Source organism: Jaculus jaculus, chromosome 2, assembly GCF_020740685.1.
Source record: "Jaculus jaculus isolate mJacJac1 chromosome 2, mJacJac1.mat.Y.cur, whole genome shotgun sequence".
Taxonomy (NCBI): domain Eukaryota; kingdom Metazoa; phylum Chordata; class Mammalia; order Rodentia; family Dipodidae; genus Jaculus; species Jaculus jaculus.
The window spans coordinates 117,918,978-117,941,573 of NC_059103.1; the positions used below are offsets into that span (position 1 = coordinate 117,918,978).

The following is a 22,596-nucleotide window of genomic DNA, read 5'->3' on the forward strand; positions in this document are numbered from 1 at the left end:
GAGCTGAGAAGGATTGGTATTAAATTCCCTTTAATGTTTGATAGACTTCACCAGTAAAGCCATCTGATCCTGACTTTTGCCTTATTGGGAAATTTTGATTCCTGATGCAGATTTCTTAATTGTTATTATCTATTACAATTTTCTCTTCATTCATTTTTCAGAATTGGGCAATTGTATATTTCTAGGAACTTGTTCACATTTAGACTATAAACTTTTTGGTATAAAATTATTCATATTTGGGCTCTCATGGGCACTTACATTGATGAGTTATCAGTTATAATGTCTCCACTGTCACATAATTTTATTGAGTCTTTTGGTCTTAGTGTAGCTGAAGGTTTGTAAATTTTTTCTTTTCACAAATAATTCATACTGTATTGATTTTTCTATTTTTCTGTTTTCTCTATAATATATTTCTGTTCCAATACTTATTATCCCCTTCCTCCTGTTGACTTTGAGACTACTTTATTGTTATTGTAGCATCTTAAGAGTAAAGTTAGGGTTGATATATATATTTCACTATGTATGTGATTATCACCATCTACTTCCCTCTTACAAATTTCATTGTGCCACATAAGCTTTTGTTTCCACGTGTCTCAAGGTATTTTTTGACTTCCCCTTTTACTTAATCTTTTGCCCAGGGGTTGCTTAGGAGTGTGCAATTGATTTTCCACATATCTGTGAATTTTATGAAATTCCCATTGATTTCTATTTATCATTATTGTGGTTGGAACAGAAACTTGTTATGATTTTTCAATCATTAGAAATTTTTTGAGGCATTTTAAAAAATCTGACATATGAGCTCTATTGGAGAATATTTTATGTGCACTTGGGGAAGTATGTGTATTTTACTACTTTTGGATGAAGTATTCTATAAATATCTGTTAGGTCCACTTAGTCTTATAGCATTATTCAAGCCTACTATTTTCTTATTGATTTTCTGTCTGGATGATGGGCTCATTTTGGCAATGGTGTATTGACTAGTACTTTTGAATTCCTATTTTTATTTCCTCACATCTTTAAAAAAAATTTTATTTGTGGGGCTGGAGAGATGGTTTAGCGGTTAAGGCATTGCCTACAAAGCCTAAGGACCTAGGTTTGACACTCCAGGTCCCATGTAAGCCAGATGCACATGGTGGCTCATGAATCTGGAGTTTGTTTGCAGTGGCTGGAGGCCCTCATGCGCACACTCTCTCTCCCTCTTTCTCTGTCCTCTCTGTCTCTAATACATAAATGAAAAATAAATCAGAAATATATTTTATTTGCAAGCAGAGAGATAGAAGAAAGAGAGAAATCAGCTGGTGTGGTGGTGCACGCCTTTAATCCCAGCACTAGGGAGGCAGAGGTAGGAGGATCGCTGTGAGTTTGAGGCCACCCTGAGGCCACATAGTGAATTCCAGCTCAGCCTGGGTCAGAGTGAGACCCTACCTCAAAAAAAAAAAAATCCCAAAAAGAAGAAGGAGGAGGAGGAGGAGGAAGAGGAGGAGGTGGTGGAGGAGGAGGAGGAGGTGGAGGAGAAGAAAAAGAGAGAGAGAGAGAAACAGAAAGAATGGTCGCACCAGGTCTTGTAGCATCTGCAAACAAACCTCAGATGCAAGCACCCCTTTCTGCCCCTGGCTTTATGTGGGTACTGATAAATCAATCCCAAGTTGTTAGGCATTGCAGGCAACTGCCTTAACTGCTGAACTGTCTCTCCACTTCTCACATCTTTTGATACTTTATATATTGAAGAGTTCTAATATTGGGTGAATACATATTATTCTGTACTCTTGATTAACTGAGCCCTCTTTGTCACTCTATGATGAGTTTATCAGTTGTGAAGTCTTGTTTTTAAACATTTTATTTATTTGAGGGAGAGAGAGAGAGAAAGAGACAGGTAGAAAGAATGGGCATGCCAAGGCCTCCAACCACTGCAAATGAACTCCAGATGCATGAGTCACTTTGTGCAACTGTATTTATATGGGTCCTGTGGAATGGAACCTGGGTCCTTTGGCTTTGCAGGCAAGCACCTTAACTTCTAAGTCATCTCTCTGGCCCAGTTGTGAAATCTTTACTTTGTCTGCTATAAGTATAGTCACCCTTTTTGCTGTCATATTCATAGACTTTTTTTTTCAAACCCCTCTCTTTTGGCTAATGTGTGCTAGTACAGCTAATTTAAATCTCTTGTAGATAACATATTGTTGGATATTAGTTTTGTAACCCAATCAAGCATTCTTTTATTTGGGGAATTGAATTGTTCTGAATGTTTTTATTTTGTCTTAAGGGACTTTCCTCTGGTTTTGTTCTTCCTCCAAGTTGCTCAGAATTTTGGACTGTACAAGTTGCCCAAGACTCATGGTGAAGCCAAACGGAATTAGTTCCAAGAATGGTACCTGAGAGGCAGAAGCCATGCATCCAGGCACACACCTTGATTTCACTTTCCACATTTCAGAAGAAACTCTTAGTTTGGCTTTCTTCCCAGTGCTGAGCTAGACTAGGCTTGGGGGAGGTGTTCATATAGCAAAGTGAAACTGTAATTCTCACCCCGAAAATGCGACTGTTCTCTATTGTGCATCTTTGACCACTTCTGCTAAGCTCAATGATGAATTTAGTGTGAAGATATTTTGATACTAATTTTATTAACTTGGTCTGAGAAAAACAATAACCATGCCTTCTTATTCTGCCACCTTGATTATGTCATCTCAAAACAATATTTTCATTAAAGAAATTCTTTTCACACTATCAAGTAGAAAAGATTTTAGATTTTCCAACTTAGAAGTATTTTCGTAACTTTAAAAAACGTCCTTTCCTTTTTTCATTCCCTTAATTTCTCCCTTTCTTCTTTGAATAGATTCCCATTCTCTTTCCCATCTGCCCTTTTTCTTTTTTTTACCTTTCTCTCTGTTTCTATATGTTCTGAGCTTTCTTGACAGTGCATTGAATTCAGCACACTGACATAAAGTTTATTGAGAAGTTTCAACAATAAAGTCATCAACAGTGGACTTTGAGGATTTCTGCTTCTGCAAATTATAGTAGAAGGTATGTCAGCATTCCCAAAGACTTGCTTTTTCATGTTTAGACTTGTTTATTGTTTTGTTTATTTAAAGATTAAAGAAAGAAAAGAGAAATTGAGTTTTGTGTTATGTCTAAGGAAGCTGAATGACAGGAAAAGGCTCTTATTTCATGTCATTAATTGTGGCACAGTAGTGCATGCATATACTACAAGATGGCAAAATTTGTTCATGACTCATAATTACATTGCCTGAGGCTTATCTTGTTCATAGTCTTTCTCAAAAGTTATAAAAATAATATAAATATTGTTACAAAGCACAACCTATGAATGTTAAAATAATAAAAATATTGGTATAGAATTTATTAAAATATTTTATTTATGTATTTCCAAGCAGCAAAAGAGAGAGAAAGAGAGAATACAATGGGCACACCAGGTCCCCTAGCCATAGCAAATGAACTTCAGACTCATGTGCCACTTTGAGCATGTGGCTTTACATGTGCACTGAGGAATTGAATCTGGATCATTGGGCTTTGCAGACAAGCTCCTTAAATGCTAAGCCATCACTCCAGCCCTGCAATGGGATTTTTATATCTAGGTCACTGACCAAACAGCTTTCTATTGTACTTTTACAAATTTGGGATGGTTGAACATATATTTATTATATGTTCATATATAGATATAAAAATGTTATTTTACTGGCAAACAGTTACTCTTTCTGCCTTTTGTGTAAAAGTTTGAATACATACATCATGTCTTTAAAGCTAAAAGATGTTATTCTAGCATGGGCATACAACCGAAGAATTTCATTAATCACTTAAAAACTCATGGGAACTACAACTAGATTTAACTACTTCCTTTGAATATGCTTGGGTCTGGGTGTAAAAAATCCTTGATTCGTCTTTTAGAAAGAATCAGGAATGAGTCATTGCTCAACAGAATTTTTGTCTTATTCTTCTTACATTGTTCTGTGGTCACAACTTGACAAACCATGGATTTGAAGATGAGAAATGTTTCCATATCTAAAATTAGGTACAGATAAAGACTAAAATAGTCTAAACATTGCTCTTCTTAAAATAAACTCTTTAGGAACAAATTGGTTCTGCAAATTATTGTTCATATTTTGAAATTATTTTTATATAAAAACTATCTTGGGTGCTGGACAAATTGCTTAGTGGTTGAGGAGGTTGCCTGCAAAGCCAAAAGACTCAGGTTTGATTCCCCAGGACCCATGTAAGGAAGATGCACAAGGGGACACATGCATCTGAAGTTCATTTGCAGTGATGGAAGGCCCTGGCATGCACATTCTTTCTCTCTCTCTCCCCCTCTCTGTCTTTCTCCCTGCCTATTTCTCTTTTTCAAATAAATAAAGAAAAATTAAAATAAAATATTTTGGGTTTAGAGGGATGTCTCAGCAGTTAAGAAACATACCTGGAAAGCCTAACAACCTGAATTTATTCTCCAGTACCCACATAAAACTAAATGCATAAAGTAGCATGTGCATCTGGAGTTCATTTGGAGTGGCTAGAGGCCCGGCCATGCCATTCATTTTTTTCTCTTTCTCTCTCTTTCTGATTATTTCTCTTTTCTCTTTTCCTTTCTGTGTACAAATACTATTTATCTAAAAAAAAAAAACTATCTTTTAATCCTGGGTAATAAGATCATATATTTTTGAACAACTAACTCATTGCATGCTGTATCATTAAATTTCATAAATTAATAGAAATTGGATCAATTTAATTTTATATGTAATTTGGCAGTTGAACTGTTAATATTTAAGTAGACACCACTCCAGATTACTAAGGACATCATTTTGTATGACAATTTAAAATCAAATAGGAAATTCATAATATAAAGAAAGTCATTTCCATAATAAACAAAGAAAATTCACATACCCGCACATGTCACTGCTATACACTGGGACATTTACGAAGAGAATGAAAGCATAATTATACTAAAGGTCTAATTACTATAGACATGCATAGATACACACACAAATAGGTAAATATGCCTGCTATTGCTTGCTTTCTCTCTCATTATTTAAACTCCAGAAGAAAAAGCTTCCTTTATTTGGAAAATTGTTCTGCCCTCTGTGCTTACAACAGGCACATCAAAGAAATCCAGTAACTACTTACTGAATGACTCATCAGTTGGATTTTTGGGTTAGTTCTTTGTGAGTTTCAGCTTTAAGGTCAGAGAAAGAATGAATATTGTTTGGCACTCCCAAACCTCCAATACCATAGTTGTTGCTGAAGAGTTTGTAGTATAACATGATAATGTCATGTTACAAATGACAGAAAAGAAAACTGGTACAGAATTGCACTGGTAAGCTCTCTTCAGGTACTGAAGAGCGTTTAAAAGGAAAGTCCCACTTTAAAATTATGTCCTCAAAGAAGGTTTCAGTGGATGGAGAACAGAAGCACAGGTACTTGGAGTAAAGGGCCATGGCCAGGCAATGTCTCTAAGGATCTTTCAGTAGTTCTTTGCAATTAAAGCATAGGATGTGTAGACAGGTTGATAGAAGTGAAAGAAGACAGGAAACAAAGGTCAGAATTTGCCCTTTAAACACATAAGGTTTTTGATTATCATGAATTTTAAAAATTGTTTCTATTTAGGTGTTTAAATAGAATTTAATGCTACTACATGGTAAAATGGACTCTTGAGGTTAAGTTAGTTTCCCCAACATAACGAGTAGGACTCGGGATAAACAGAAGTAACAGTAAAGTAGCAGCAACAGTAGAACAGGTAACTGTAGTGAGTAGTTCATTTCTCTAGGGTCTGTTGTAGATGCTTTCAGAATGTCACAGGAGAACTCCTGTATATTTGCCACTTTTCGTTACATTTGGCTCAGCCACAATCAAGGGAAAAAAATCTTAGATTATATATAATTATAGTCATTAATCAGAAAATGTTAAATATTTTTGCTTATTAACTTTGTTAAATTAGCATTAAGAATAAAGTGGAATAAAGCAAAATAAATAAACTCAAGCCAACAATACAAATAGGTAGACATGTTAGGTTATTAAAAAAGAAATCTTTGGACAGGAGTTGTGGTGCATGCCTGAATCCCAGCACTTGTAAGGCAAAGGTAGGAGGATTTCCATGACTTTGAGGCCACCCTGAGACTACATAGTGAATTTCAGGTCAGCCTGCCTGAGCTAGAGAGTGAGACCCTACCTTGAAAAACCAAAAAAAAAAAAAAAAAAAAAAAAATCTTTGGACTGGCTTTGGAGATATAGAATCTGGCCACACTTTTTTTTTCAAGAATGGGGACCATTATTTCCTTCTACTTCAAAGAAAAACATGTGCTTTTGCCCTACTCTGTATTTGATTCCGTGCTGGTCACAGATAATATTCCTAAACAATAAAAATCATGGTACACCCCTGTATCTTTTAAGTCAAGTGAACTGGCTGTGGTAACAGCTGAGACAGAGGAGTTTGTAGAAAGACAGAGATACTTTATATGCTCATTTTTTTTTCTTTCTTACTACATAGAACAAACTTAATTTTTCCATGGAATAAATGAGTTTGGAAATTTGTGGGATGATCTGGTAAGCTAATTGGTTTTGTTACAAATAATTCTAGGAAAATGATTCTGGGTTATAAACATGAAGAAATGTAATTTTGCTGTTGTTTATTTGAACACTACAAGTTGTATATGATACCCACTACCTCCACCCTATAACTTACCTCTGAATTATGCCCTAACAAACACTCTATCTTATAACTCAGAAAATTAAATGAAATATAAACTGCAGGGCAAGTTTAGTTGGTTAATAATATTTTTAAATGTAGGTTTAAAAGAAGAAATAGACAGATAGATTTATGTTATATAAATGCTAGTTGTTATTAATTTAGGTTCTATAATATTTTTGCCAAAAATGGAAAACACACTTGTATTTGAGGCCATATCTAGTGATTCTTCACTACGGGGTCCTACTGAGCATCACTAATAATATGTCAGCTTGACATGAGATGCATCCTGATAAGACATGATAAGACATAGTTACTTGTCAATGGAGAATTCTTGTTCAAAAAAGTATTTAATGCCAAATGCAAGTAGGCCATAGGGGAAGATAAGAGAAACATGTCAAAGAAGATACCAAGAGTATGAACTAGACAAGTCCAGAGTGTTAGAAAATCTGAAAGATAATCAAATATATATGTAGTCTTATAGAAAGATAGGCAATTTTGAAGGAGAAGCCAGTTTGGAAACTTAGGGACTACAATTTTGTATGTTGATTAGACAATATTTCACAAAATTAGCTATAAAATAGATTTTAGGAATAATTAAAATTCAAATATTAGATGATGGGAGGTAAATTTCCACTCTTTCTTCTGTGGGATAATAGCAGTGTTATATTGGAGAGTATTATTGTTGGGAGATACATGGTGAAATATTTATGGGCATACTCTCTAAGCAATTTCAAACATATACATATATACACTAAACCTCCACCATGGACATAAATATACTTTACCCAATCACAAACCCCTCAAAAAAAAGTTGAAGTAAATTTTGGAAAATGTTAGCAATTGTTTAGTCTATGTGGTAAGTACATTACTCTCCATTATTTTTTCCTTCTATGAACTTTTCTAAAACTTTAAACATAGTAAAAATGGATAAAATGCATAGAAATTAAATTATCTTTAATGCCACTATATACATGGTAAATTTCATTTTGTGTATTATTTGTATTTTATATTTTAGCTAGCATGTATAATCTTATACATAGTTATGACATTTTTAAAACACAGTTTGTTTTACTTAATTCTCCCTTATCCCCTCTCCCTCTCCTTTCCTTTTAAGTATCACACATGTTCTTTTATCCTTTCCCTGTGTCCCATTCTTGCCACTTCTTATTACTTACTTTTGGTCACCATTTTAGTATTTCCCAAAGTTGCCCCCCTTTACATATGAGAGGGAGAGCGAGAGAGAGAGTGAAAGAGAGAGAGTGAGTGAGTGAGTGAGAGAGAGAGAGTAATTACTCACTTGGATATGCATATAAAAGGGAACATGGAATTTTGAGCTTTCTAAATTTGGATCACTTTACTTAATAGAATTATTTATGGATGAACCCATTTTCTTGAAAATTTCATAATTTTATTTTTCTTCACTGCTGAGTAAATTTACATTGTCTATTTGTACAGATTTTCATGATTCAGTCATCTGCCAGTGGGCATCTAAGCTGGTTCTATTTCGTAGCTGATGCAAATGGAGCAGCTATAAGCATGTGTGTGCAAGTGTCTCTGTAGAAAAGCAAGGAGCTCTTGGGGTATATGAGCAAGAGTTGATTAGCTGGGTCATATGGGAGCTCTAGTTCTATTTTTTTTTTTTTTTGAGAAACCTCCATAGAAATTGTCACAATTAGTTGTACTGGTTTGCACTCCCTCCAGCAGTGAATATATCATCCCCTTTCCTCACAGCCTTGCCAGCATTTATTGTCAGCTTTATTTTTTTAAAAAAATTATTTTTAATTTTATTTATCATTTGTATGTAGGAGAGAGAGAAAGAGCAAAAAGGGCTCTTGCCACTGCAAACTCCAGATGCAGGTGCCACTTTGTGCATCTGGCTTTAGGTGGGTATTGGGGATTCAAACCTGGACTGTCAGGCCTGCAAACAATCACCTTAACTACTATGCCATCTCTTCAGCCTCTATCATCAGCTTTCTTGATGATAACCATTCTGATTAGAGTGAAATGTTATCTGAATATGGTTTTATTTGCATGTCCCTGATGGCTAGAGGTGAAATGAACATTGAACAAATACTTCACAAAAGAAGAAAGACAAATGACCAATAAGTGTTTGGTATATATTTTAACAAAAATTTATCAATTATGGAAAAGGTATAGAAAAAATAACCAATCCTGCCTTGACCATAGTCAATTGTTGTCAAAAAGGTAAACAACATATTAGAGCTCTAAGTATGAGCTTAAGCTTTATTTGGAGACATAATATTGGAAGGACATTCTAGACAATTAAAGAGAATGTCAGATGTATACTCTGGGAAACTTTTGGCATTTTTTAAATCGATGCATTCAATGCAGCCAGGATGAATTTTAGAACTACATGATCTAGGCAGACATGGCAGCAAGGATTCAGCATGAAGTGATATTCCCAACATGTTTGAATGTTATAGTGTGTCAGGAGAAGGTGCATTGACACGTGGTTTGGGGCTCTCTATCCTCCTTTCCTGAGTTTTTCATGATAAATAATACTTAGTGTTGAGATTCAGATAATGAGAGGCTGCAATGAGCTAAATATTTGAAAATCTCATTTATCTGTAAAAGAATTCCAAATAGATAGTACAAAAAATATGTGCCACCACAGATCCATTGAGATGAGTAGATTCTAAAAGTATCCTGGGACATAGCTGAGGTTCAGTAAGCCAGGGCCAGTGTTTCCCTGGTGGCTTTTAGGCCAGAGCCACAATTATAGGCCACTGTTAGTTCTGTTCAGAGCTCTTCCACATACAAAGCTGTGGTGCACTGTAATTCCTACTCACGGTGATTAAAATGAAATCTTGGTTAAGTACAAAGGGTTGTTTTCTGCCAAGCTCATTGAAAGAAGGAAGTGGCAAGGGTGGGTACAGGATGGCCAAAATTCTCTAGTTTTAACTGTGGACAGTAAGATTGCTTAAAGTTTTGAAAAACAATTCCAAATTAGGTCTTGCTAAGTGAGACAGACATCTGCAAAAGAAATATACGACCTAACGAAGACCAAAGGGGAAAATTCCTTCTCTATATAACAAATTCAAAACAGAATGATAGTATTTGATCATTATTTGTTCATGGAATTTTAGTTCTATGTGTATGTAACTGGTTATGCCAATTAATACCTCTATGATTAAGGTTCTTGATATCTTAACAGATAAACAAAATGCCTAACCTGTAATATGGTGGTAAAGATTAAATAACAAGGTAAACATAAATTATTTTGCATAGTGCTGAGTGCATAGTAAGTGCTATTAACTTTTTCATTGTCATCATGTCACAGTTTTACTTGTTCCATGAACCAAAATTAAATATACCTATGTTGGTTAACAAAAAGGTCATGACAGAGATAACAGCAGGTATGGCTCCTAGAATGCAAGACAGACAAACTTAAGAGACTACATGAGCCTAACAGCTTCTTTACAAGTCTCTCAAGGGTGATGGTGCTTGTATATGTGAGTAGGTGGTTCTGTGCTTATCTGGTGAAAAGGAGAGTACATGCAAGCCAGGAAGCAGATGAAATTTAATTCTAGATGATGATTGGAGAGAGAAAATATAAGATTAATGTGGGCAGATCTTGTTTCTAGGAAAATCTTTAGTCCAAGATATTGTGTGAAAATCTTTCTTTTTGTTAAACTAACATAAATGTGTTCTGACTTCTTGCTCCACAGTTGGTAGCAATTTTGGAGGTGGAGCCTTGCTAGAGGAGGGGTGCTAATGGAGGTAGACCTTACAGTTTATTCACACCTAGCTTGCCAGTGTTAGCTGGCTCTCTCTCCTGATGCTGTTTTTCATCTGCTGTGACAGAGGTGATGTCAAGCCTTTGCCTTTGCCTTTGCCATTTTGGGGCTTCTCCTCAAGAATGTCAGCCAAAATAAATCCTGTCCTCCCATCAGCTGCTTTTAGTTAGGAGCTTTCTCCCAGCAATGAGGTGGTAACTACAATAACTTTTATATATATTGTGCAGGCCAAGTAAATCATCCTTCAGCCAGACCTGGCTCAGACAACTAACTGATGATCTCTAGTCTACATGGCTTCTTATGAAAAGAAATTATGACAAAAATATGAATTATATATGTAATTCTGCATTTTCCAACAGTCACATTAAAAAGGTAAAAAACAAAAAAAAAGTGGGGGGACTGGGAAGATGGCTCAGCAGTTGAAGGTATTTGCCTACAAAGTCTGCCAGTCTAGACTCAATCACCCAGTTCTCACGTAAAGTCCAATGCATAAAATGATGTTATGGGGTTTGTTTGTGGTAGCAAGAGCTCCTGGCATTCCATTCTCTCTCTCTCTCTCTTTCTGTTTCTCTTTATCTCTCTCTCTGTTTCTCTTTTTATCCCTTAAATAAATACAAATTTAAGAAAGTAAAAAAAGGTGAAAATAATTTTAATAATTATGTTATTTAATCCAACACAGCTAATATATGACATATAATTAATATGTAATATAAATATTTTAATAATATGTTATATTTTGATGATTTATTCAATGTCAGGGATCTACTTTATACTTGCTATACACAATTTTGTATTAGTCACATTGCAAATATTGAGTAGCCATTGTGTTGTAAAACTTCGGAAAGTGATTTAGTTAGCCATGATGGTCCTCATGAATAGACTGTTGCCTATACAAGGAAAGCAAAAACTAGCTTAGAAACTTTCCTGCCCTTCTTTCCTTTACTCCCATGTGAGGACATGTTTTCTCTCCTTTAGGATACAGAAACAAACATAGATAGATTAGATATATGTGGAAGCATATAGCATCCCTCACCAGAGAGTGATTCTGCACAGAACTATAATAAACTCTCCTAGGAAAATGTCTGTGCTCATTCTGCCTCAGTGATTGGAACAGAGCCTGGCATGCTCACTTCTTATAGATACCCACGGTGTCCATGTAACTGGCAGATGGTCAAATCTGCAAATCAAGGAACTTAGGGATGGGGCTAGATTTTCATCACGATCCTTTTGTACTCAAATTATTCCCTCTTTTTGAACTTTGGTATCTAGTGATAAGACTGAACATTACTGTTATTTTTTTAAAACTTGAAACAATGCCAAGAAACTACCACAATGCTTAAGAAGAATGTACTTATACACAGATAGACAGTGATAATCCTAATTTCAGGCATTTAGAACAGTAACCATTTTAATAAAGTAGTCAGTGGGGCTACAAAGGAAATTTGACAATAATACTTCTAAAGCCTTTAGAGTCATTTTCTGGTCAAGTATATGAATATTTCATAGACTCTCTAGACAGACATGTGAAAGATATTTTTCATTTCCTCCTGATCATCCTAACTGAGAGATGGAGAAAGCCTCACAAGCAGTCCTTAGATCTTACATTCATCAAACTCATAAACATGGAAACATAAGCAGCTTGAGCTGAGGCAACATATAAGTCAGGAATTCTACATTGATCTCCATGCATAACATATACAAACTTAAACTCAGAAGGACCACTGATTTAGAATGCTTAAGAACTTGAGAATTTTTTTACTGGTTATCGCCATTTTCTTTGCTGACTTCAGCAAGTGGTTTAAGTTTAATTGCATCCTCTTTCAGATGGTGAGAATAATATTTTTTCTATGTTTTCATTTTTATTTATTTATTTATTTGAGAGTGATGGACAGAGAGAAAGAGGGAGAGAAAGAGGCAGAATGGGAGCGCCAGGGCTTCTAGCCACTGCAAACAAACTCCACACATGAGCACCATCTTGTGCCTCTGGCTAACGTGAGTCCTGGGGAATCGAGCCTCAAACTGGAGTCCTTAGGTTTCACAGACAAGTGCTTAACTGCTAAGCCATCTCTCCAGCCGGAGAATAATACTTTTCTACCTACATCATGAGGTTGTAGTGAATGAACTTGGTAAATTGTATAATGCTATCTGCTCTTAAGTTTTCCCAAGTGTGGTAGTTTAATGGATGGCACCAAATTTGTTCAGGATTTTATTAAAGTTTGTATTTAGATCTGCAGCCACCTAGCTGGAAGAGGTATCACTGTGTGTAGAACCTAAGGTCCAACCCTAAGGTGTGAGGATGGACTTGGAATTACAGTCTAAAGATATGCTAAGTGCTCGAGTTCTGCCTGGGATTCCTGAAGTGTGCTTGCTTGTGCTGAGGAAGGTGTTAGTTTCTTGCACTACTTGGGCCTGTGAAAGTGGGCCAGCTTCTTACTTCATTATAGAACCCCCACTGGATCTAGAAGCTTCAATAAATATCCCTTCCTCCATAACTGTGACTGGTTTAGAGGCTCATCCCAGCGACCTGAAGTTGTCTGCCACACCAAGTATGTAAGAAGGTATTGAACCTTAAAGGCATGGCCAAATTGAATTTAGAGTGACAAGATGATTGAAATCTCAGGCAGACTTCTCTGTTGTACTTCAAAATAACTTGAACTGCCTGTTGTCATAAATGTTTTCCACAGTCAAAATGAAAGGCAAGATTCCAGTCACTCAAATATCTCACTCTGCACAGCATAAAGTAAAATGCCAGGGGTAAAGAAGTAGAAAGAAACCTTATGAAATTCTTACTTTAAAAATATTTGCTTTAGTTTTGAGTCAAACCAATTATGGAACCATATCTAACAAAGATATTGCCTCTCTCACAGCAACTGTCAAAGCACTATCCTGATTCACGTAGGTCAAAGATATAAAAGGAATATTTATATAAGACACTGTCTTTAGGACATGCAACATGGTAGGGATTCATTAAATCCCGAAAAATGTAACTACAGAGAAAAAAATTAAAATATATTGTATTTGGTTATTCAAACATGTGACTTCTGAATAGGAGAATTTAAAATGACATTTTTCAATATACATAAGAAGTAAAAATTAATAAATGTCCAAAAGAAACATAAATTTCTGTACTCTAAAATACAGAAATTACCCATTAAAGAAGTGGGTGGAAATATTCATAGATGTTTCACAGAATGGAATTCTGAGACGCTAATAGAAGACATTCAGCCTGCTTAGCAATCATCACAATGAAAATCACAATGAGAACTCCCACAGTAGAGAAAAACAGACTTGTTACCAACAACTTGTCTTAAGAGTAGAGATGAACCACATCAGTTTCTATTTCTCTGACGTACACATTGGTGTCACCACTTTGAGGAGCAATTTGGTATTGTCTATAATTATTCTGTGATGTTAGTTTTTTTCATAAATTAAAGAAAATAATGAAATCATTATTTTTGTCTTTCTACATCAGTTATATTTCAAGTCTGTCAAATGTAAAAGAATTCTACCTCAAAGATGCAAAGTTAATTAGAAAATTACCATTGTGTAATATATTTATATATATATATATTCTATAAAGTATATATTATATATAATACTATATAATAAATATATGTATAGTACATATGAAGTCATATATATATACATATACATATATATATTTAAAGTATAGATAGATAGATTTCATTCATCAATGGACATTAAAATCCTTGAGTGAGACTTGATGGGAAGCTGGTAATGGGATAATTAGACTGATACTACCTGAGCCCATCAATCAAAGTCAATCTACAGTTATGCCACAGAAGGTCCAGAGTATCACAAATGCAAAGTTCTTCCTTGGAAAAATGCTGCATTTAATAATGTCATTTCACAGAAAACAGGAAGCTAGAGACATATTGTAACTAACAGCAATGAAAACAACAGTCAAATTGAGAATGTAAGACAAATGGTTATCCAACAAATCAGTAGCTTAGAAGATAAAGTGAAGAGGACGGAACTATTTTAAAGTAAAAGAGTGTTTGATATAAAGCATTGAACATCCTTTAACTTTATTTCTTTTACATGTGTAAGTGTACAGATATATATGTGTTATATGCACATGGGTTGATATTGCATGTCTTCCTTGATTTCTCTCCACCTTATTTACTGAGGCAGGGTCTCACACCTGAACCCAGACTAGCCAGCTTGCTCAAGGGACCTCTGTCTCTGTGTCCAAAGTGCTGGGACTAAGGGTGGGCTGCCCTGTGGATTCAACAGTTATTTAAGTCCTGTGGGTCCAACTCTAGTCCTCATGCTTTCATGGCAAATGCTATATCCACTGAGAATCTCCCCATTCACCTAACTTGACCATTTTAATTGGACAAACTAAAAATTTGAGGAAATCAATGAAAAATGAATGAGGACTAATTAGATTTCAGATGAGATTAAGAAATCATTTGCCCAGATATAATAACATTATGATGACTTAAAATGTTACCAAAGACCAAGACAGTTATGTTTTCAAGTGAAATGATCTATTGATTTTTGTGATAACATAAAGCCAGAAATGAAATACAGTCTAATGTTTTTAAAAGTTTATAGTTTGAGGATGTTACTGGAGAAAGAGAGTTCTGAGACAATGTCTAGATTTTTTTATCATTTAACATCATTTTACTAATTAAATATATCATTAATTTACATTATATAAAGTATACATATTAGTGACATGTTATATAATATTTTAATACATTTCAAAGTGTATACATTGCATAGTGTTTTGATCATGTTAAACATAACTATGTCCTTGACCATTTATCATTAATTTATAATGAAAACTACCAAAATCTTTTCTTCTATCTTTTTGAACAGTACATTATACTACTGTTATGTATTGTCACCCTATTATTCAGTAACATATCAGAACTACTTATATCTAACATTGATCAACAGATCCCTAACTCTCCCTGCCTCCCTGTATAGCTTTTGATAACTGTGGCATTGATTTGTCCTTTCCTGACCATTGCAGATGTTGACCATATTCTCATTGTCAGTTGTCACATTCCTACATGATGCACAGTGTCATTCTTGGCACAACTTAAAATATCAAATAAAAATTTGTAATCCCTGAAGGTAAAAGTCTTGTTGTATAATTTACCTCATGTCTGAGGGCCTTGGAAGAAGTTTTTTTTTCCCGTTAAAGTATACTTCAAAATCTTCATTCTTCAATCTGGCAGCATAGTCAATATATCCTGATATTTCTTGTCCATGAGGATTTTTATCACGAATGAAGATTACAGACTGGTAACAAAGAAGAATGGAGGAGAAAAAATGACTATATATCATTTGAGTACATAAGCATGACAGAGCTACAGTTACTAAGCATAATATGTGCCAACTATTCGATCAATGATGTATTACTAAATTCTCAGGTAAGGAAACTTATAGAACTTATGACTATACACTTAGGGTGCATAATAGTATAGTGACTCCTACCAGTGTTCCTAGAAAACATTTTTCTAAGTTGTGGTGGTTTGAATCAGTTGTCACCCATAAATGCATGCACTTTGAATTCTTGGTTCCTAGGTGATTGCAGTTTGGGAAATGCAGCCTTGCTGGAGGAAGTATTTTGTTGGGGGTGACATTAGGGGTGTTATAGCCAGCCTGGAAGAGTTTGGCTCATTCTCCTGCCACCGCTTTCCACCTACTATGACAGAGTTGATGTCCAACCTCTGCACAGAGCAAACATTCCCGTACCAAAAATGGAACCTCCCCATGAGACTGTAAATATAAACAAAACTCTCCTCCTATCAGCTACTTTTGGTTAATGTTTTCTCTCAGCAACATGGAGGTAACTACATTGTAAGTGTCTGAGATATATTATTTACTTCTAAGTTAATGTTGCTGTCTTCCTTATGGTCATGATGTTTGTATAACAAAATTGAGAAACAGAAATGTTGAGTTGCTGGAAATCTCATAGCTACTAAATGGAACACATGATATTCAAACCCAGGATCATATTTCTAACTGTTATATTCTTTGTCCAATGGAATTATTATGTATTTTCTGTTATAGAGACATAAATGAATGTTCATTGTAGTAAATTTTGCTTTAAAAATCCCTTTACAAAATTAAGTCTGTGGATTAAATTTATAAAGTAAGCTATATTCTTTTATTTATTTATTTGCAAGCACAGAAAGAGAGAGATAGAAGTAGAGGGAGATAGAGGGAGAGAATGGGTGTGCCAGGGCCTCTGGCCACTGCAAATGAACTCCAGATGCATGCATCTCTTGTGTATCTGGCTTATGTGGGTACTCAGGACTTGAACTCAGGTTCTTTGGCTTTGCAAGCCAATACCTTAACTGCTAAGCCATCTTTCCAGCCCAAGCTGCATTCTTTAAGATATTTCTCAGGGCTGGAAATATTGCTCAGCGTTTAAAGGTTTGAGCTTGCAAAATCTGATGTCCCAGGTTCATTTCCCCAGTAAAGCCAAATGCACAAAGTAACACATGTGTCTGGAGTTCATTTGCAGCTGCATGAGGCCCTGGCACACAAAGCAGTGGAAAAGGTGATTAGCTACAGAAAACGTAGGTGTTGAAGGCTACTTCAGGTACTAAGGAAAAATCTGAGGAGGTCCAGTCTTTAAATCAAGATGTGAGGGATGAGAAGCAGGCCATGTGAAGAAGTAGACATGAGCCTATTGAGAAAAGGGAACACTGGTAGAAAGGTCCCAGAGGAAACAGGGAAGCACAGAGCCCCAGAGTATAAAGTCTACAGCCATTCATCTCAAGCTCTAAGGAAAAGAGAAAAATATAAAACAAGAAGTGGAAACATTTGAATTGGCTTTTAAGCTTAGATCAACTTTGGAAATTCATGGCAAAGTTCTATAAGTTGGTACCCAGAAGAACACATTTTTCTCTTCCACTGTCATTGGATGATTCCTTGTAGGTCTCTGCAGCAGTGAGCTCACTACGTGGCTGTCCTCTGTTAAGCTAGAAGACTGAAAAGCTTCATGTCTCCTACTGAAGCTACAAAAGCATATGATGAGCAAAGTCACAAATGAAAGATGATGGAATGAGACAGTCTCTCTGGTGCATTTTTATTCTTGCTGCTTGTCTCTTGTGGGCAAAATGCACTGTGCTGAGAAAGATTCAAAGCAGGTTGTTGGCCCAAATGGGGAAAAAAGTATTGTGACAGATTAACACGATATCCTAACTAAAGCAAACAATCCATAAACCATAACCCCCATAAACCCCAAGCAAGCGGACTTTATAATGGGGCTCAGAGAAATTCTAGTGAATGTATTTCAGGTAAAAGGAAGTGATATTTATTGCTTACAAAATCAAGCATAAATTAAAGAATGGCAGTCAAAGAAATAGTAATTTTTGACTTCTGGTCAAGATGGTGTACCCCTAGTCCTGCCGCACCTCCCCAGAAAGGAAAGGCAAGGCATTAAGCATTCACTGGGTCTTTCAAGGGAGAGCAATCTCTAATAAACCACCAGTGGGAGGGTGTGGGGTGGGGGTGGGGAGAGAATCAACTGATTCCCTCACTCTTGGGTAGCCCATCAGTCCCCTAATCCCCCCAAGCAGCTGCCCTAACCATAGCCCCAGCCTCAGGATACTCCCGCACTTACTGCAGGAAAGGGTACCCAGGCCAGGATAGCTCCACTTGCCCCACTGTGCAAGGGCAATTGCCCAACTACCCCAGCCCCTGTGTGACCTAGGCCGGCTCTGCCCATTGGCCCACAGGAGTTCAGGCTCAATGGTAGATGCATGAGCTTAGTCCCACACTGCCCGTCTACCTGTGTGAGCTCAGCCTGCTCCACCCATCTGCCCACTTGCCACTCTGGCCACCTGTCCACGCATGAACTCTGGCCAATTCCACTTGCCCACGTGTGAGTTCAGGCTCTCTCTTCCCATTCTCCCATGACAGCTCAGGCCCAGGCCTAATCAAACCCTTGCTCCATCTGCCGGCTCCATGCCAGAGCTCAGGCTGATCTGCCCACCCAAGTGTGAGCTCAGGACTACTCCCCCAAGAGGCACCACTTCCCCTGCCCATAGAGACCACAGTACTACTCTTCCTGCCCATACTGTGATGGGCAGACCACAGCACAAAAGAAATAACATGAAAAATCAAATGCAAGTAAATCCAGTAGGATCACCCAGTCCTACAATGAATGTCTCTAATCAAAATATAGAAGAGACATTAATATCAGAACACCAATATGAAGCTATGAGCAATGCAACCCTGACCAAGCTACTGGTAGAACTTGCAGGAAAGCCACAAAGGACTGATAATCGTGTGGATGCTGCCATCACTAGACTAGACCTATAGGATAAGAAAATGGAAGGAATTCAAAGACAGTTAAGAGATATGAATGAGAGTGAAAAAAAGAGGACCTCAAAAATCAGCTGGTGATACTAAATGAATACATAAAGAAATGCAAGGGTGAATCTCAAGAAACATCAAAAAAATCAGAAAATGATGTGAAAAGGGAACTTGACAGAGGGATGGAAACTATACATAGAACTATTCATGGATTCCAACCCAAACTACTTTACCCAGCAAAAGTATCACTCATATTAAATGGTGAAAGAAAAACTTTCCATAACAAAACTCAGCTTTACAATTATATGAACACAAAACTAAACCTATGGAGAATGTTTCAGGAAATTCTCCACACAAAACAATCAAATAATCAACCTCAAATGCCGACAAGAAGCAGATCACAATAACCAAACTTAGAGAAGGCACAAAACACTTCAAAGTCTATGAAAACACCAAACTACATATACTAACACAATATAGCAAGGATCAAATCAAACCTCATAGTCCTTGCTCTAAATATCAATGGCCTTAACACAGGCTAACAGGGTGAATCAGAAAATTAGATCCCTCAATCTGATGTGTTCAAGAAACCCACCTCATTACTAAAAACAGACAACTCCTCAGGGTGAAAGGGTGGAAAATGATATTCCAAGCAAATGGAAATACGAAACAAACAAGCAGGCATAGCTATAATAATATAGGATAAAATAGACTTCAAACAAAAAAATAATAAAAACGAAACAAAGACGACCACTTCCTATTTATCAAGGGAACAATCCATCAAGAGCATATCACAATCACAAATCTTTATGCACCAAACACCAGGTCACCACAGTTCATAAAACAAAACCTACTAAAAAATAAAGGTTGGGGACATAAATACACCATTATCAGTAATAGACAAATCATCCAAACAGAAACTCAACAATGAAGTACGAGAGCTCAACAAAACCATAGATCAACTTACACCTAACAGATGTCTATAGAACATTCCATCCCAAATCCACAGACTACACATTCTTCTCAGCAGCCCATGGAACATTCTCTAAAATAGATCATATACTAGGTCACCAAGCCTGTCTCCATATATTTAAGAAGATTGACATAATTTCCTGCATGATATCAGATCACAATGCTATATTGCTAGAAATTAACAACAAAAGACCCATCAAGAATCCCATTGGCTACTGGAAACTGAACAACACACTTTTAAATAATAAATGGGAGAGGCCCAGGGTCATCTTGGTGGCCCTCAGGACCCATGTGTTGCTGTGGAGGCGGCTGCTGGGCTCACAGTGGCTCTGTATCCCAGCTGGAATGCAGCCCCAGCCTTTCACTCTGCTGCAGATGCTGTCCAGGCCCTTTGATGCCAGGCTGCCACACCACTGGCTCACCTCTCAGGCAGCAGTGTCTAGTAGTGCAGAGATGAAGAAACCTACATTTATGGATGAAGAAGTCCAAAGCATCCTTTTCAAGATGACAGGCCTGGACTTGCATAAACCTTTTATGCCAGCTATACAGAAACTGAAGTCACCAACCTACAAGCTGATGAACCAGGCACAGCTGGAAGAGGCTACCAGACAGGCAGTTGAGGTCACTAAAGTACAATTAAAAATGCCACCGGTTGTGGAACAGCGAACACCCATAGATGATGTGCTAGCTGAAGATAAGATTTTGGAAGGAAAAGAAATGAACAAATATGTTTTTACTGATATATCATATCATGTACCACACTGGGAGCGTTTTATTGTTGTGAGAGAGCCAAATGGCACACTTCATAAAGCCTCTTGGGAAGAATATGATCAGGTGATACAAATTTATTTTCCAAAGAAAGGTTGTAGAGTTTTGACACCAGTAATTTTCAAGGAAGAAAACCTTAAGATCATGTATAGCAAAGATCAACATGTTGATATCCTCAATCTTTGTGTTGCCCAGTTTGAGCCAGATTCTGCTGATTATATCAAGCTTCATCACCAGACCTATGAAGATATAAACAGACATGGGAAGTACTACCTCTTACATTCAACAAGACACTTTGGTGGAATAGCTTGGTATTTTCCAAATAAGAAGAAGATTGATGGCTTGCTTGTTGACCAGATTCAGAGAGATTTGATCAATGATGCTACCAGCTTGGTCCAGCTGTATCACATGCTCCATCCTGATGGCCAGTCAGCTCAGGAGGCCAAAGAGCAGGCTGCTGAAGGGGCAAATTTGATTAAGGTCTTTGCAAAAACTGAAGCCCAGAGAGGAGCATATATAGAACTAACACTGCAGATGTATCAAGACTCATTCATTAGACATTCTGCAGCTTCCTGAAATCATTAAAAACACTTCATTATACTAAAAAAACAAAAACACAATAAATGGGTAATGGACTAAATAAAAAATGAACTTGCAAAATTTCTAGAATTGAATAGCTATGAGAATACATCATATGAAACTTATGGGACACAATGAAGGTGGTTCTCAGGGGAAAAGTCATAGCACTAAATGCCTTCATAACAAAGACAGGGAGATCCTAAATCAATAACCTAACCATCCACCTAAAGGCACTGAAAAAGAAAAAAAAAAAAAAAAAAAACCATCCCAAAAAAGCTCCAGATGGAAAGAAATAATTAAGATCAGAGCAGAAATTAATGAATTTGAAACTAAGAAAACAATTAAGAAAATTGATGAAACAAAGCTGGTTCTTTGAAAATATGAACAAAATTGACAAGCCCCTGGCCAATTTGATTAGGCAAAAAAAAAAAAAAAAAAGGAGAGACTCTACAAATTAAAAAAATTAGAAATAAAAAAGGAGAGATCACAACAGTCATAAGTAAAATTGGGAAAATCATCAAGACTTATTTCAAAAACCTCTACTTCACAAAACAGGATAATATGGGGGAATTGGATAAATTCCTGGACACATACCATTTACCAAAGCTAAACTTGGAGCAGATTAATATTCTAAACAATCCTATCACACTCACTGAGATTGAAAAGGTAATAAAATACATCCCCAAAAAGAAGAGTACAGGACAAAATGGCTTCTCAGTTGAATTCTATCAAACCTTCATGGAAGATCTGAAACCAATTTTTCTCAAACTGTGCCACACAATTAGAGAACAAGGAAAGCTCCCCAACTACTTCTATGAAGTGAGGGTCACCCTAATTCCAAAACCAGGCAGAGATGCCACAAGAAAAGAAAACTACCAGCCTATTTCCCTGATGAACTTATATGCAAAGATCCTGAACAAAATCCTCACAAACTGAATCTAGTAACAACATCAAAAGCATTATCCACCTTGATTAAGTGGGATTCATCCCAGGAACACAGGGGTGGTTCAACATATGGAAATCTGTAATGTAATACACCATATTAACAAGGTTAAACATGAAAACCACATGATTATTTTGATAGATGCAGAAAAGGCTTTTGACAAGATACAACATCACTTCATGATCAAAACATTGGAGAGAATTGGCATGGTTGGTTCATCTCTTAACATAATAAAGGCAATATACAAAGCTCCTAAGGCCCAAATAATACTTAATGGAGAGAGACTGGAGGAATTCCCATTGAGATCAGGAACAAGACAGTGTGTCCACTCTCACCTCTGCTCTACAATATAGTACTGGAAGTCCTAGCCCAAGCAATAAGACAAGAGAAAGAAATAAAAGGGATACAACTTGGAAAGGAAGAAGTTAAGTTAGCATATTCACCGATGACATGATTTTATATGACTCCATCCCAAAACTTTTGAACAAGATTAACTTCTTCAGAAAATTAGCAGGATACAAAATCAATACACAAAAATCAGTAGTCTTCCTATATGCAATGACAAAGATACAGAGAAAGAAATAAGG

At 36.4% G+C, this 22,596-nt stretch overlaps 2 protein-coding genes across 3 annotated transcripts in view; one reads left to right on the top strand and one right to left on the bottom strand.

The window, feature by feature from the left end:
* The window catches only part of Cfap299 (cilia and flagella associated protein 299), a 550,827-nt gene that overhangs the window by 59,930 nt on the left and 468,301 nt on the right, over positions 1 to 22,596 (bottom strand). For both annotated transcript variants that reach the window (XM_045144386.1, XM_004653380.2), the window contains exon 4: positions 15,575 to 15,717. In XM_045144386.1, coding sequence (XP_045000321.1) covers positions 15,575 to 15,717 — 143 coding nt within the window. The remainder of the gene's footprint in view (positions 1 to 15,574; positions 15,718 to 22,596) is intronic.
* On the top strand, positions 20,065 to 21,063 carry LOC105943745 (28S ribosomal protein S22, mitochondrial-like). Its single transcript, XM_045142756.1, has one exon. The coding sequence runs from the start codon at positions 20,065 to 20,067 to the stop codon at positions 21,061 to 21,063; it is 999 nt and encodes a 332-aa protein (XP_044998691.1).

What these genes read in the sequence shown, in the direction of transcription:
- LOC105943745 (XM_045142756.1), top strand. Translation starts at nt 20,065, where the DNA reads ATGCAGCCCCAGCCTTTCACTCTGCTGCAGATGCTGTCCAGGCCCTTT.